We start from the raw sequence: 14,254 nt of genomic DNA on the forward strand, positions 1-14,254 counted from the left end.
TGTTTCTCCTCCAGCATTATAATAATTACCCGTGTGTATACCCCCTTCATTATGATGTTAAGGCCAGGCGAGTGCATAGTCATTTAGACACATAGTCAGCCATTCTGAGCAAGTACTATGTGCGCTTCTTAATAGGTTGTGAAAGAGTGCCTTCTGTTTGTCAAGTGGATAGCCGGAGAAACCTGAGCTCGGGACTCAATTGTTGAATGTGCAAGTGTCAAGAAATCTAGTTTTGGCAAGAACCAAAGTAATCGAGTAGCTTAACCAATAAGGTTTAATGTGTCAATGGTTTATTGTGAATATGAATGGGTTTTTGTACACGGAGGTCAGTGGTGAGCCAGGGTTCCTCTCTATGGATACCCTTGTTGCACATTCATTGTAATGTGATGATGACAGTCTCGGCTCATACTACCTATGAGTCAAATAATTAATCACTCAGAGGTGGACCGAAGGTCACTAGACTTAGCAAGGCATTTTGGGTCGTTCTATACAATTGTATTAGAAAGAGATTACGTCTGAATGGCTCCTGGTTGAAACATGCTTTTCATTGTTAGAAAAAACAAACGCTCTTTCATAATTGCTAAAAGCCAGCCCATATGCTGTATCCCACCTGAATGTGGCTCCCACTTGTTGTTCTGAACAGGTTGGAACAAATTCCCTTTTTCATTCTAGAAAGATTTGACTCAGTCTGACATACTAATTGAAGTCTCTGATACTCGGTGTTTAGCCCATCTGGGTTTATTAGAATTCTTGAGCTTCTCTGCAACCAATTAAAAGTTAAGTCTTGTGGGCCTTGTAGCTTTCTCCCCACACCTATACACAAAGTTATCTCCGCCATTGACAGAAGTGACCTTGACTTAGACACACAACCTGAGCAAGACCAAAACTAACCATCATTAGCCTACAGTGTCATTGCAACACCTCGTCCCGCATGGCGAGCTGTCTATCTTAAATGGATAACAAAATAAGCATTTAATACCGGGCAATCTCTTTCACACATTCTGTTTGTCCATCCTGCCACTTAAGAGGTTCATTCTTTGTGCTCTTGCAGGGTTAGAAAGCGGAGGTGTGACTTTAAAGGAGCCTGAAGGGGAAATTGAGAGCTCAGCCCCAGTCACGCTTCGCTGTCATATAGATGGACACCCACGGTGAGTGTCCCATGTTACCTAAAGAGCATGGATTTATTATGAGGATGGTACAAGAAAAAGGAGGTTCATCACGATTTTTTTTTTCTTGTCAATGTTCAACACCTCTTCCTTAAACCTTCTCCTCAATCTCATTTCACATCTTCCTGATAGTCCCACCTGCCAATGGTTCAAAGATGGTGTGAAACTGACTGAGAAGAGCCATCAGATCAACAACAAGGAGCGGACACTCACAATCAAGAACGCCACTCCAGATGATAATGGTCTGTTCTTTTGCTGTGCCAAAAACGCAGCTGGCCATGTTTGCAGCAACAGTAACTTCACTCTCAACATAATAGGTAAATTCGAAATTGAATTCTGCATCAAGTGTTTGCTTTTGCACAGTTCGCAGGCAGGGAAAATTTTGCGTTGAGGTAATAAAACACAGCTAAGAAGTACACTATTAATGCTGGGCAAACAGATTCGTTGTACTCTACATCTTAAAAAAAACTAGCCATATACAATGTTATGAATCATGAATTTATTTGTAATTGTAATTTTCCTTGTTACGATTTATCCTCAATGTATGTGCTTATGTGGCACTTTTTTTCCATATACCAAAGAGAGAATTACAGTATTGTTCATTCAGCATCTGTCTGAGAAACCTGATGCCAGCATCACACTAATTAGCCACCTGCAGCACACACACACACACACACACACACACACACACACACACACACACACTGTAATGCAGAGTGGAGGCAAGATAGATAATTGTTTAGTTTCTGGTTACCCACTAACCACCCTCAGTAGTGCCATTGGGTTTCACCTTGAGGCACCGGTCAACTGTTTTAAATAGGTTTTCAATGCAGTTACAGCCTTGCCACAAAGTTCTTGGGTAACCAAATGTATACATACCCCATGAGTATTCTGTAGACTAATTTGGCCTTTAATCTTGTAGACTGCTTCTCATGTGGCAAAGAATAAATGAAAGCCAATCTCTTGAATGCTGCATACACATCCAAATGTATTACAGTTAGTGTTCTAAAAGAGATATATCCCAGATATTTTTTTAAAACATGTCAAATAAGGCCACATCGAAATAAGGAAAAAGTTTCAATTATTCATGAGCTGTCATTAGTGCTACTCATCTCTTCGGCTTGTTCAGAAGTCTTTCTTTGCAACATTCACATTTTTTTCTCCAGTCTGGCATCAGAACACATAGCCAAGATCGCTAATACTGAGTTTCAAAATATTTTCAGTCTAGCCTGGATATTTAGCAAATAATTTAGTGTTTTAAAAAAACAACTTTATGGCAATTAAACCGTGCTGTGAGAGTTGTTTGTTTTTGTATAAATTTGAACCCATAAATTTGACCTATTTAAAACAAACAAAATTTACGGTACTCGAATTCATTTGGATTCAGTTCAATATTTACCCAGCCTTGCTAAGCTGACATAATAAAAGAAGAGGAAAGAAAATATAGTTTGACAAGTTGTGAATTTCTGTGTAGAATTTGTCCTCATGTACAAAAAAAAAATCATTATGTTCCACCTGCCATAGAAATGATGGTTCTGATAAGCAATGGGTCAATGAAAAACTCAGTGACCTAATTAAGTCTGCCTGGGGGCCCCTTAGGTGTTGACACATAGCAGCACCTGAAGGCCTGCACTGCTGTTGGCAGCTTTTCATAAGTGCGCAGATGCGATATAACTTGATGGTCTAATGCCTGCAGATCTAATCGTGAAAGATGTCTGTCTCCCTTTTTCAAAAGATAAGAGCTTTCCTCGACTGGTGGTTACTCCTGAGGACCAGGTGGTTCTGAGGAATGAAGAAGCTGTGTTCCACTGCCAGTTCACGGCCGTGCCGCCGCCCGCTCTAGAATGGTACCATGAAAGTGAGCTGCTGGTGAACAAAACGCGGTAAATCCTCATTGCAGTATCCTTGTTGTGTTTCCCTTTCAGAGTTCATCCCTAGCCTAACTTCAGCACTATTGTATATCTGCTATACATCACCTCTATTTGATAAACTATGTTGCTGAGGGGCATTCCCTTGTGCCCCATAAGCCTAGAATCGTAGCCTTAAGATGAATCACACATTAAGGAATGCATTTTGCGTTTATGCGACCCAAGATGGGACATGCTGCATTGTTGCCGTGGCTGCCTGACTTGAAGCTTGCAGTCTAACATTGAATGCAATTTTTTAAAATTAAATTTATAGGCCTACATGGCCATTTGATGCAGCTTCCAGTAATTAAATGGGGACTGATGCGGCTTCATTTAGACAGCTAATTGCTAATTAGTCATTTCAGCACCAGACTCAGGCGTTTGCTGTAGATTGATAGCCATTATTTGTTCTACTGTTTTGTGGATATTTGCAATGTGTTATCCAGTTATGAGTCATCCCTCTCTCTGAAAACAAAGACAGTGTCAGATCTTGGTTTTTTTTTACCATGAATAGAGATAAATCTTGCATAAATGCATCTTTTGAGAAAGTCCTCTTTGGAATTCAGGTTGTGTGCTCAATAATTCACTCTTTTCTTCTCATATTTGTAGAGGACTTTATTGCTCAGTCATCAGTCAAAAGACCCCCCAAACACACACACACACACACACACACAATACAGGTGTACCATATCAAAAACAATCATCAGTATATTAGAGCATTTACATCAAATGCACACATTTGAGCATTAATACATAATGACAAAGCCATCGTATACTGCGAAAAACTCATTCCTAACTCATCCAAATTTCACATTGTTTTAATTAATTAAGGCTTTGGCTTCAACTAATCTCCCTTAATTCCCTCGTCATACTCATCATACATTATTGACATGTCGCTGAAGCTATGTTTTGTTGTGCTGCTTGAATTGCTACCACTGCCAGAGGTCAAATTGGGCCACTAGGACGGGTTTCCTACATCAAAGATATTTTAAAATAGATTGCTTCGCAGGGTTTAACTGTTGTTTTTAGAGGCTTTTTCTTGGCCTTAATTAGAACTAACTTGATTCCCCAGATGTTTCCTTGGATCAGCGGGGTTAGGAATTATGCCAGATCCCACTGTGCTGTGGGGCCTCTCGTGCTGATCAAACATAAACAAATAGCGAGAAGAATGAAGAAGAATGGGAAGACATGGATTGTTAAATGTTTTTTTTTTTTCCTCCAGCATATTTCTGCTGTCCAATGGATCACTGCTCATCACCCAGGTCAAACCCAGGAACACAGGCTTGTACAAGTGTGTTGGCCGTGGCGTTAGCGGCTCCCAAGTCGCACACGAGGCATCCCTGCTCATCGCAGGTAAACGCAAACAAACAAATTTGTAGCTGTAGAACAATTTCAAGAAAAACACCAAAGCAAATTGGGTTATCTGACTGTGTGAAAGCATTTCAATTATGGAAAGTCGTCTGAAGTGTCCCTCACTGCAAACCATATCTCACCATATCATCTCATTTACTTATCGATATCTGGAAACATTTTGCTTCTTCCACTTGATGTGTTTAACCTACCACGTCAAAACAAAACTGTATAAGAACTACCATACGCTGTATCGCATATTGGTGTTGGGGAAGCTTTGTGTGGCCAGGCTAATGTAATCATTTTACTAATCATACTCCCTTTTCAGATGTAAGTGCATACAAGTCAAATATTTTGAACCTGCTTAAGGATGGAATTTCTTTGCTTGACCATCCCGGGAACTTTTCCCTCTCTCAAACCACTATTTTCTAGTGAAATGAAATATGACTACATCTGCAGTTTTAACCCAGTGAACTGCAGCCCCATTTAAATACCTTAAATCAGCTAATCGGGTGGTAATCCCTCCAGGCATTAAAGGGGATTGTGTCACAATAGAAGTCATTATTTGGTGACAAGTTTAAATAGTTTCTCTATCACGGTTCCACCTCATTCATTTCCCAGGCTGAATACCCAGCCAAGCTAGCCCACCTCCAATTTTCCCAGCTCAAGCGCGCTTTCATCTGCTGAAATATGTGCATTTTCCCTCTGTTCTTATTAACTGATTCTGATCACTGCCTGTAAAAGTTTAAGACCGCTGACCAACTTTTAAGTCTCATTGTACAATAGAGTATTAAAGATCCTTAAAAACACTCCATCCTGTGTCGTAGAAAACCATGTGGTTTTGGGTGTCTTTGTAGCAAAGATCACACACTCAATCGCGTTTATATGGCTCACTTGACAAAACCCTTTACTGATTTAATTCCCTTACTTAAAACAACTTATTCGCTCTTTTCTACTGTTGCCTTTGTTTGCCAGAGGAATTGTATTGAAATAACTGGAACATAGATGTGGGAATCAAGACGTTCAATAAGTTAGATTATTGTTTTGAAAATTTCAAATGACTCTAATTTCACAACTTTGCTCTGTTTGTTGCTCTTCTCTACACGACAGAGATCGATGACATGGTGTCCAAAATGTCAAGGGTCTTCACTGCAGACACCTTACAGCGGGTGCCTTGTAACGCCCCACGAGGAAGACCCCAGCCCGAAGTCTGGTGGGAGAGGGAAGGTCAACGGGTGCCCTTGGAAGGGCGAGTGCACCAGGATGGCTCGGATCTGGTCTTCAGTCCAACGGAGGCAGGCGATTCTGGAGTCTATACCTGTGTGGCTCAGAATAAGGCTGGTCGCAGGACACAGGAAGTTACCTTCACTGTTGCAAGTGAGTCCAAAACAAGCTCATTACATTGCACGTTTTTTGACATTTCATTTTTTTTAAGAGGGTCACACTCAGAAGTGATTACGATACATTTTATGTTTTCAAGTTTTTGTTTACGGACCACCACATCCTCTTGTGTGGCCGCTAAAGTCAATCGCGTATCGATTGTGTTTCTTACGTAAATAAAATGTAAATACAATATATGTAGACCTCAATGAAAGAACCAAGACTACAAAAAATCTGAATATTTTCTTTTTTTTAAATGTAGAATAGTATTCATGAATAATATTTATTTTTTTACTGTTTGCATTTTAGATGTTTAATAAAATAATATAAATTAATTGAAATAATGTTTAATCAATTAACTGCCAATGATCAGTCTATAACGGCACCCCCTGTTCTAATGGGCCTCCGAAGAAACCAAAACTACAATGTGGCCCGTGTCAAAGAGTTTGCCACCTCTGCCCTGTGTGGTCCACGTTTCCTGTCATCCAATCAAATACATAGCTGTTATAATTACACTGTCCTTGTGAGAGGGAGTGTGAAATGTTTGAGCCTACGTGATACACGTAGATTGCTTCTCCTGCAGCCTCCCCAGTGTGGGTAACAAGGCCCCAAGACAGTCGTTTGGAAGAAAGTAAACCGGGTTATCTGCACTGTCACGCCAAGGCCACTCCCGAACCCGAGGTCACATGGCTTCGCAACAACATCATGATCACACCAGAGGTCAGTTGTCACGCTCACAGGCCACACTGACTTGTGTGATGCCTTTTTTTCTCTCCCTTGCATATATTGACAGTGTGATTGACTTGTCTATGATCTACTTCAAGACACAGTGTACTGCAAAATGTTTGCCGTTGAACATGCTTTTAACCCATTATAGACCGGTGTCTAGTAATGCGTTACATTTACACCAGTGCATTAAATTGAATAACTTTTGAGGAAAATGTACTTCTACTGCTAATTTGGACTACACTAGTGTCAATACATTCTTCCTTGTCTTTAAAGCATCATAAAAAAATTACATTAACAAAGTTAGCATTACTCCATAGCGCGGATTTCGCCTCTCTTACTTATATATGTATAACAAATGTTAATATTGTTTTTTTATTACCAAAAACAGTCACTTGCCCTATTAGGGGATAAACTGAACAGAATCAATATTTATTAAAAATGCAGGAATTTTCCACAGTTTCATATGACTACAATAATAATATATATCTAATATAATAATGATAAATAAAGTCAATGTGGAAAAAATATTGTATTTTTGCCCCCCACAATGTTTTACACATTTTCCTCCAATTTAGGTGGATTTGTCTTTTATTTTTTATTTTATTTTCTTGTCAGGATTCCCGTTTTAAACTGTTCCCCAATGGTACTCTGAGGATCAACAGCGTGGAGGTGTATGACGGACAGATGTATGGCTGCGAGACCAAAACCGTGGGTGGTCGACTGTCTGGCCAGGCCCGAGTCACTGTGCTGGGTAAGACAGAGAGATTTACCTTACCTACACTGTTTGGAGTCATTCCAAGAAAAAAGTTTAAAAAAAAGGGCCCTGAGAAAATCTAAAACAAATGTGGTAATGCCTGTGGGCCTTTGTGTTTGTTTCTTTAAATAGGAAGCATTGGAGGACACCCACAGACATGTTTAACATGACTCATGCAAAGCAGCTTTAGTCTGAGCTCCATTGTGTCACTTTATCTCGAAGATGTATTTTTTTTTATAGATGATTTGACATATAATTATGTTTGGCTGCTTTTCCGATTTAGAACAGCGGTCTTAAACGTGCAGCCCGCAGGCTCTACTACAGGTTTTACAGGGTTCTCTCAGTTGTATATAAATCTTTGAAGTTGCAAAAATTGTTTTGATTTTGGATGAAGTGCTATAAATGTTTACAATGACTACTGTCAAACAGCCAACTGACTGAAACGCAATGAATGAGCCTGACATATTTCGCCCTTTTGCATTTTTGTTTCGCACGTGAGTAACATGTGTGTTCTTTGACTTGTTTCAGAGAAGCTCAAGTTCACCCCGACACCCCAGCCCTCCCAGTGCCTGGAGCTAGATAATGACATCACCATCCAGTGCTCGGCTAAAGGCAGAGAAATTCCCACCATCCGCTGGTCGAAAGCAGGTGAGCTTTAAGATCACAATATACAACACGTGCAGGCGTAACGGAAATCTTTGTATCAGTGTAGTTTCACTTTGTTGACAATGCACACAATGGAATATACTCATAGCTCTGTCCTTTATTGCCTATTTGTAGATGGGGGAGATCTGCCACCCCACGTGGAGCAAAAAAACGGCCAGCTTCACTTCTCCAAAGTGACCCGCAGTGACGCTGGCAATTATACCTGTATCGCCTCCAACAACCTTCAGGGGGAGATCAGAGCCTTTGTGTCCCTCACAGTGGCAGGTAAAGTTCTCATTCGTCAAGGTGTAAGCAGGGATCTTCAAGAGAAAACTGCACTACCACATTAGCCGCCACTCCCACCTCGCAAGTGGTTGTGGTTTCAGTGTGTTTGAGGAGACTTTCACGAGGAAACATTCATTGATCGCCCTCAGTCAGCGGCAACATTTACTGGCGCTTGGTGGCCTTTTTACAGTCTAGTAATGAATTACATTTGTCCAGCAGAGTGTGACTTTGAGCAACCACAGTCACCACAGCCTTTTAGTACTTGCCCGTCTGGGAACAAAGAGTAACTAAGGAATAATGTGTGTGCGCGTCTACGTAGTAATTCTTTTCGTGTACGCTTTTAGTGTACATCCGATTTAAAGTGGAGCCTGAGAATACCACAGTGTATCAAGGGCACACGGCCATTCTGCACTGCCAGGCAACTGGCAATCCTGAACCTCACATCCACTGGATGGTCAAAGACAAGACCCTGGACATCAGTAAGAACAGACGGTAAGAACGATTTGATATCATCAACTTGCTTTGTTTGGACTCATTGTAGTGTCTTCAACAACAATTTAGTATTCAAATGTGGAATACTCTATATTTCTGGACTCTTAGAGTTAGCCAAAAAAGGTTTGCTTCATTTGTTATTCTTAATGTCGGAAATTAAGTCGGTATTTTCCATTTGTCTGACTCATAGAAGGAGGTTCAGTACATTTCGGAGTGTTGGCAGAGATCTTTCTTGAATAAATCTAGCCCTAATGCACGTGTCAAAGTGGCGCCCCGGGGGCCAAATCTGGCCCGCCGCATCATTTTGTGTGGCCCGAGAAAGTAAATGATGAGTGCCGACTTTCTGTTTTAGGATCAAATTAAAATGAAGAGTATAGATGTATATTAAATTTCCTGATTTTCCCCCTTTTAAATCAATAATTGTAAATTTTTAATACATTTTTTCTGTTTTTAGTTCAAAAATCATTTTGTAAAATCTAAAAATATATATTTTTAAAAAGCTAAAATAAACATTGTTTTAGATCTATAAAAAACGGAATATTCAGTGCTTTTAATCCAGTTCTTTTAATCCATTTATTTAAAAAAAATATCTAAATATTATATCTAAAAATGTCCGGCCCACGTGAAATCAAGTTGACGTTAAAGCGGCCCGCGAACCAACCCGAGTCTGACACCCTTGCCCTAATGGAACAAAATGTTTATCCCCTTATTTGCCAGGAAAAGTGTATGAACAGTTGTATAAAGCTAATCATTATCATTTAAGTTTTCCCGTAAATATAAACAAACTTTTACTACTTTTTACAACAAGATACTTTACTCAAAATTTTCATTCCTCATTTCAGGATCCAGAAGATGTCCAATGGTTCCCTTGTGATTTCTGACGTCACAACCGACGACACCGGACGATATACTTGTGTGGCTGGAAACAGCTGCAGCATCAAAGACCGTGTGGCTCAGCTCTATGTTGTTGGTGAGTTCTAAACACACACCCACACACACACACACTCGCCTAATGAGAGCACACTGTGGACACAGGGCACAAATCCACATGCTGGATGAAAGCATTCATTAAATCTCCCCACTCCTTCTGTCATCCACCTTGACAGGTTAATAACCACGGCTACTTTTGACTGTCAGGGAGGTTCATGGAACTGGGCAGGCGATAAATCTAATAACACTTTGTCTCCTGTGTGTTGTCCAAAGCTCAGATAGACTTAAATGCCGTCACGCTTTCCATTTCCAATTTATAGCAGGTAAACCCATGGCGCCCGCTACGGTGGAAGACCGGTTAGTTTATTGTGTATAAAACGCTGACCCATTAGTTTACGACTGTTAAATTCAGCGTGTTCAAATGCTTGAATAAACACATAGCTGTTGTAAGAGAGAGACAAATGAGTGTAAACATTTTGCTTAGTCATACAGTAATTACAAGAGATTAGCTGTTCTTTAAGCCTACTTTAGTCATTATTAATATATATTGCTTGGATGTCTGCGCCCGACAGATAAACCAGCACAGACGCACGATGAGGAAGAGGACAGAGCACCCTACAAGATGATTCAAACCATTGGCCTGTCTGTGGGGGCGGCCGTGGCGTACATCATCGTAGTTCTCGGCCTCATGTTCTACTGCAAAAAAAGGCGCAATGCCAAAAGATTGCACAAACGTCCAGATGGAGAGGAACCAGAGATGGAGTGTCTCAATGGTATGCTTTTTTTTATGTACACCAGGATTTGCACACGTTTCATTCATTCGGAGCTTCTTAATTAGGAGATAAGACATTGCTGGGGGGAATGAAAAGTTGGGTTTGGGGTAGCTTGAATTCCCTCTGTTGTCGTTTTTTTTGGAATGTTTTTGCTGCTATCTGGTGTCTGATTTGTGAACTACTGAGAATAATATTTCATTTGATGCTAGAGTAGACAATTGGAGGTGATGTAAACGTCCGAAAATTAGAATATTACACTTTAATGCATACATTAATGCAAATCAGTTAAAATATTTTGTATTTGTTTTACTCATTGTTTGCTATTGACGGCATCAGATATCCAACTCATTTTGACTGGGAGAGGCTGGCAGCGGCTGATCTTGGTGCAATAAGAAAATATTTGTGAAAAATCACTCTTCATTTGAACATGTCACTAGATTATACCTGGATACAAATGTAATAAAATTAATTTAAATGGGCATTTATATGCCCGACCATCTCTTGGAATAAGGCTATATTGGGAAACAGCTTATTTAGGTATACATTTTTGTGGTACGCCATGTTTTCATTCCTTTTATTTACAGTTTATAGAATGCATGCATCCACGTTTTGTTGGATTCCCATCATGATGACATCTGCACTCTCTAAAATCGTTCAATTGATGTGATCAAGTGCTTTGTGTTTATCAGGAGGTGCTGTTCAACAAAATGGCCACACCACCACAGAGATCCAAGAGGCGGTGGCACTCACCAACATGGGTACCATGGCAACAACCGACAAGCGCCACAGCCACGTTAACAGCGACAAGTTATACTTCCCTCGCGCCAACCTGCAAACCATCACTACTTTGGGTGAGGCAAAATGCCGAATGCAAACATTTAGCAGGAAATCAGTTTATCGACAGGTGAGCAAACTGCCACGTGTGACGCAGGCAAAGGAGAGTTTGGCGAAGTTCTGCTGTCCAAAGCCAAGGGCGTCGAGGAGAGGGAGGAGGAAACGGTGGTCCTGGTGAAAAGCCTCCAGTCGAGAGACGAGCAGCTCCAGCTCGACTTCCGCAGAGAAGCGGAGATGTTCGGCAAGCTTAGCCACCCTAACGTGGTCCGCCTGCTGGGTCTGTGCAGGGAGGCCGAGCCCCACTACATGGTTCTGGAATATTACGACCTAGTAGGTTCACTCGACGATACCTGCCAATGTTTTTCTAAAGATTTTCCGCTTCATTTCAAATGTCTTCTTCTCGTCTTTGTCAAACCAGGGAGACTTGAAGCAGTACCTGAGGATTTCCAAAAACAAAGACGACAAGATTAAATCTCAGCCTATCAGCACTAAAACCAAAGTAAGTGGTGTGGATTAGCATCCTTGTTATAGAGTCTGCATATTTTTAAGAGAAAGATGGAATTAAAATACCCCCTGTTTTTATTGTTGTCATTAGATTCCTTCTAAATTTACACTAAATAATTGCAGTCTAAATATCAAAATAACCTACAATGAAATCAAATCAAATCTGACCATTATTTAGGAAACAGATTTGTTTTTTTTATTGAAAGCTATTTTTACGTGTAACGCTTGCCACATCAAATGTAACATGAACCTTCCTCCATAGGTTTCCATTTGTGCCCAAGTCGCTCACGGGATGGAGCATCTGTCCAATCACCGCTTCGTTCACAAAGACCTGGCGGCACGAAACTGCCTCGTCAGCAGTCAGAGACGCGTCAAAGTATCGGCGCTCAGCCTCAGCAAAGACGTTTATAAGTGGTCAGACAAGTCGTTGGGAGTCGAGTATTCATTCCCCTGATGTAGACATCATTGCTAAGAGTGCTTGTTCTTCGTGTTTACACAGCGAGTACTATCACTACAGACAAGCCTGGATCCCTCTACGCTGGCTTCCATCAGAGTCTGTGTTTGAGGACGACTTCTCCACCAAGTCTGACGTTTGGGCCTTCGGAGTGCTCATGTGGGAGGTTTTCAGTCTCGGGGAAATGCCGTACACCAAACTTGGAGACAATGAAGTGCTAGAAGGTCAGTCTCGCATCTTTTCTCACGTCATACCACTTATTTTTCCTTGCTATTTTTCTTTGAATTGCATTCCATCTGTTTAGAAAAGTTTGAGTCCTTGAAAAATAAAATAAAATAAAAAAACTCTTGAGCTTTTTCTTCCCTCTGCTAGGCCTGCAGAATGGCAAGCTGAAGCTCCCACCCCCTGAAGGATGCCCCTCCAAAATGTACAAGCTGATGGTCAGCTGCTGGGCCCCCAGCCTTAAGGAACGCCCCTCCTTTAGTGACATCGTCCACAGTCTGGGGGAGCTGCCCTCTGACAGCAAAGTCTGAGAACATCAAGAAGGGGGGAACACCCTTGCCCCTTCAAATAAAGACAGCAAGGTCACACATTTCAGGGAAGAAGAGTTTCAAATATGCATTTCTGACATTTTATGAAAGGAGGATGTGAAGGAGTTTGCCACATCAGTGGCACACGCTCACATTGTTTTGATTATTTTTATTATTTTTTCTTCCCGGAATGGCTGTTTACTTCAGAGCAGCGCCGCCAGTTTACATTTGCCTTAAAAACACTACATGGAGGACCACTTTCTTGTTCAACTTCCTGCATGTATCAAATCTGAGTTTCTTTATGAACTCCCTTCTCAAATGCAGCTCCAATCAGTAACCCAAGCACAAGCTGTTTTTGAGTACGGTCCAAAAGAAACAAACGAAAAAACAAAACCATCAAATGCACGCTCTATCCAGCCCGCGTCATCCCCTTCTAACCAGTTCTGTGGATGTGTTTGGACCATGTAAGCTCCATTCTGCACATGAATTACACTTCAGATCTGCAACATGAGCAGACTTGCAGAAAACAAGCAACAATAAACTGGATCTTTTAGTTGGTATACACCCAAGAATGATGAGACTGATTCCAAGAATGATGAGACTGATTCCATGGACATTTTGTATATTTTATTTGTGTTTTTTTCTCGCTTTTTATTAACCTTGAGGTGCTCCAAATGCGCCGTAGTAACGTGTATATTTGTCGTGATGGTGTTTGAATGGCAGGAATCCATCCAGAGTGTGTTTAAACTTGCTTTATGTGCAGAGGTCCACTTATTTTTGTGTGTGCAATGCTACAAAAGGGGACCAGTGTACATAATGGTATAGGCCTTGCACTAACTTTATCTAAACATCCTTCTTTGTTGCAGGTGCTCGTTGATTCATATTGAAGCCCCTGTTTTTATTTTATTTTATATATACATTGTTTTTTTGTTTTTTTTATCTAGGTCCAGCTCAATGTGTGCATAGTCTGGCCAAGCAGCTAAAATGCTAACACAAATTACAAAATAAGGTCAAAACAGTGACTGTCAGTCACCACAACTAATTAAGTGCCTGGTAAATGAAGGATCCTTTTTTAAATTTTTACAACTTTTTTTGGAACATAAAGAAATGCCTTTGTTTATGAAATTGATTTTATATGTTGTTTTAGTGTGATGATTTTATGAATGCTAGGCACTCACTTGTAGACTTTTTTACCTGCTTCAGCAAAATTCCACTGTTCTGTATGGATATATACACACAAGTATGCATACTGCTGTCAAATAAAGGTTCACAATGTTTTTACTTAATTAGTTGTTTTAATGCGTTGTGAGGTGCAATTTTGTTTTTGTTTAACTGGTTTTGCAATGACATTTATCTTCTTCTTTTTTACTGTCTTAGCTTTTTAGATTGCTGCAACCTCAGGAAAGTTAAGAATGCCAAATTATCGCGGAAACAACGTCTTCATATTCTGACAAGCCTCTGCATGCTGACTCCAACTTTTGTAAACAAGTGACAGTGGTAAGAAAATGATCACACATTCTT

At 40.5% G+C, this 14,254-nt stretch overlaps 1 protein-coding gene across 2 annotated transcripts in view; it reads left to right on the plus strand.

Moving 5' to 3' along the window:
- The window catches only part of ptk7b (protein tyrosine kinase 7b), a 44,540-nt gene extending 30,521 nt beyond the window's left edge, over positions 1–14,019 (plus strand). The window contains exons 3-20 of one of the 2 annotated variants that reach the window (XM_077613704.1): positions 1,052–1,148; positions 1,299–1,483; positions 2,902–3,049; positions 4,296–4,426; positions 5,534–5,800; positions 6,387–6,523; positions 7,148–7,283; positions 7,815–7,934; positions 8,067–8,216; positions 8,561–8,708; positions 9,551–9,678; positions 10,211–10,411; positions 11,101–11,262; positions 11,343–11,575; positions 11,664–11,744; positions 12,012–12,163; positions 12,249–12,427; positions 12,576–14,019. In XM_077613704.1, coding sequence (XP_077469830.1) covers positions 1,052–1,148; positions 1,299–1,483; positions 2,902–3,049; positions 4,296–4,426; positions 5,534–5,800; positions 6,387–6,523; positions 7,148–7,283; positions 7,815–7,934; positions 8,067–8,216; positions 8,561–8,708; positions 9,551–9,678; positions 10,211–10,411; positions 11,101–11,262; positions 11,343–11,575; positions 11,664–11,744; positions 12,012–12,163; positions 12,249–12,427; positions 12,576–12,736 — 2,816 coding nt within the window. In that variant the 3' untranslated portion in view covers positions 12,737–14,019. The remainder of the gene's footprint in view (positions 1–1,051; positions 1,149–1,298; positions 1,484–2,901; positions 3,050–4,295; positions 4,427–5,533; positions 5,801–6,386; positions 6,524–7,147; positions 7,284–7,814; positions 7,935–8,066; positions 8,217–8,560; positions 8,709–9,550; positions 9,679–10,210; positions 10,412–11,100; positions 11,263–11,342; positions 11,576–11,663; positions 11,745–12,011; positions 12,164–12,248; positions 12,428–12,575) is intronic. The other variant, XM_077613705.1, reaches the window with a different exon arrangement.
- Positions 14,020–14,254: the final 235 nt, after the last annotated feature.

The sequence above is a fragment of the Stigmatopora argus genome, chromosome 11, assembly GCF_051989625.1.
Source record: "Stigmatopora argus isolate UIUO_Sarg chromosome 11, RoL_Sarg_1.0, whole genome shotgun sequence".
Classification (NCBI taxonomy): Eukaryota; Metazoa; Chordata; class Actinopteri; order Syngnathiformes; family Syngnathidae; genus Stigmatopora; species Stigmatopora argus.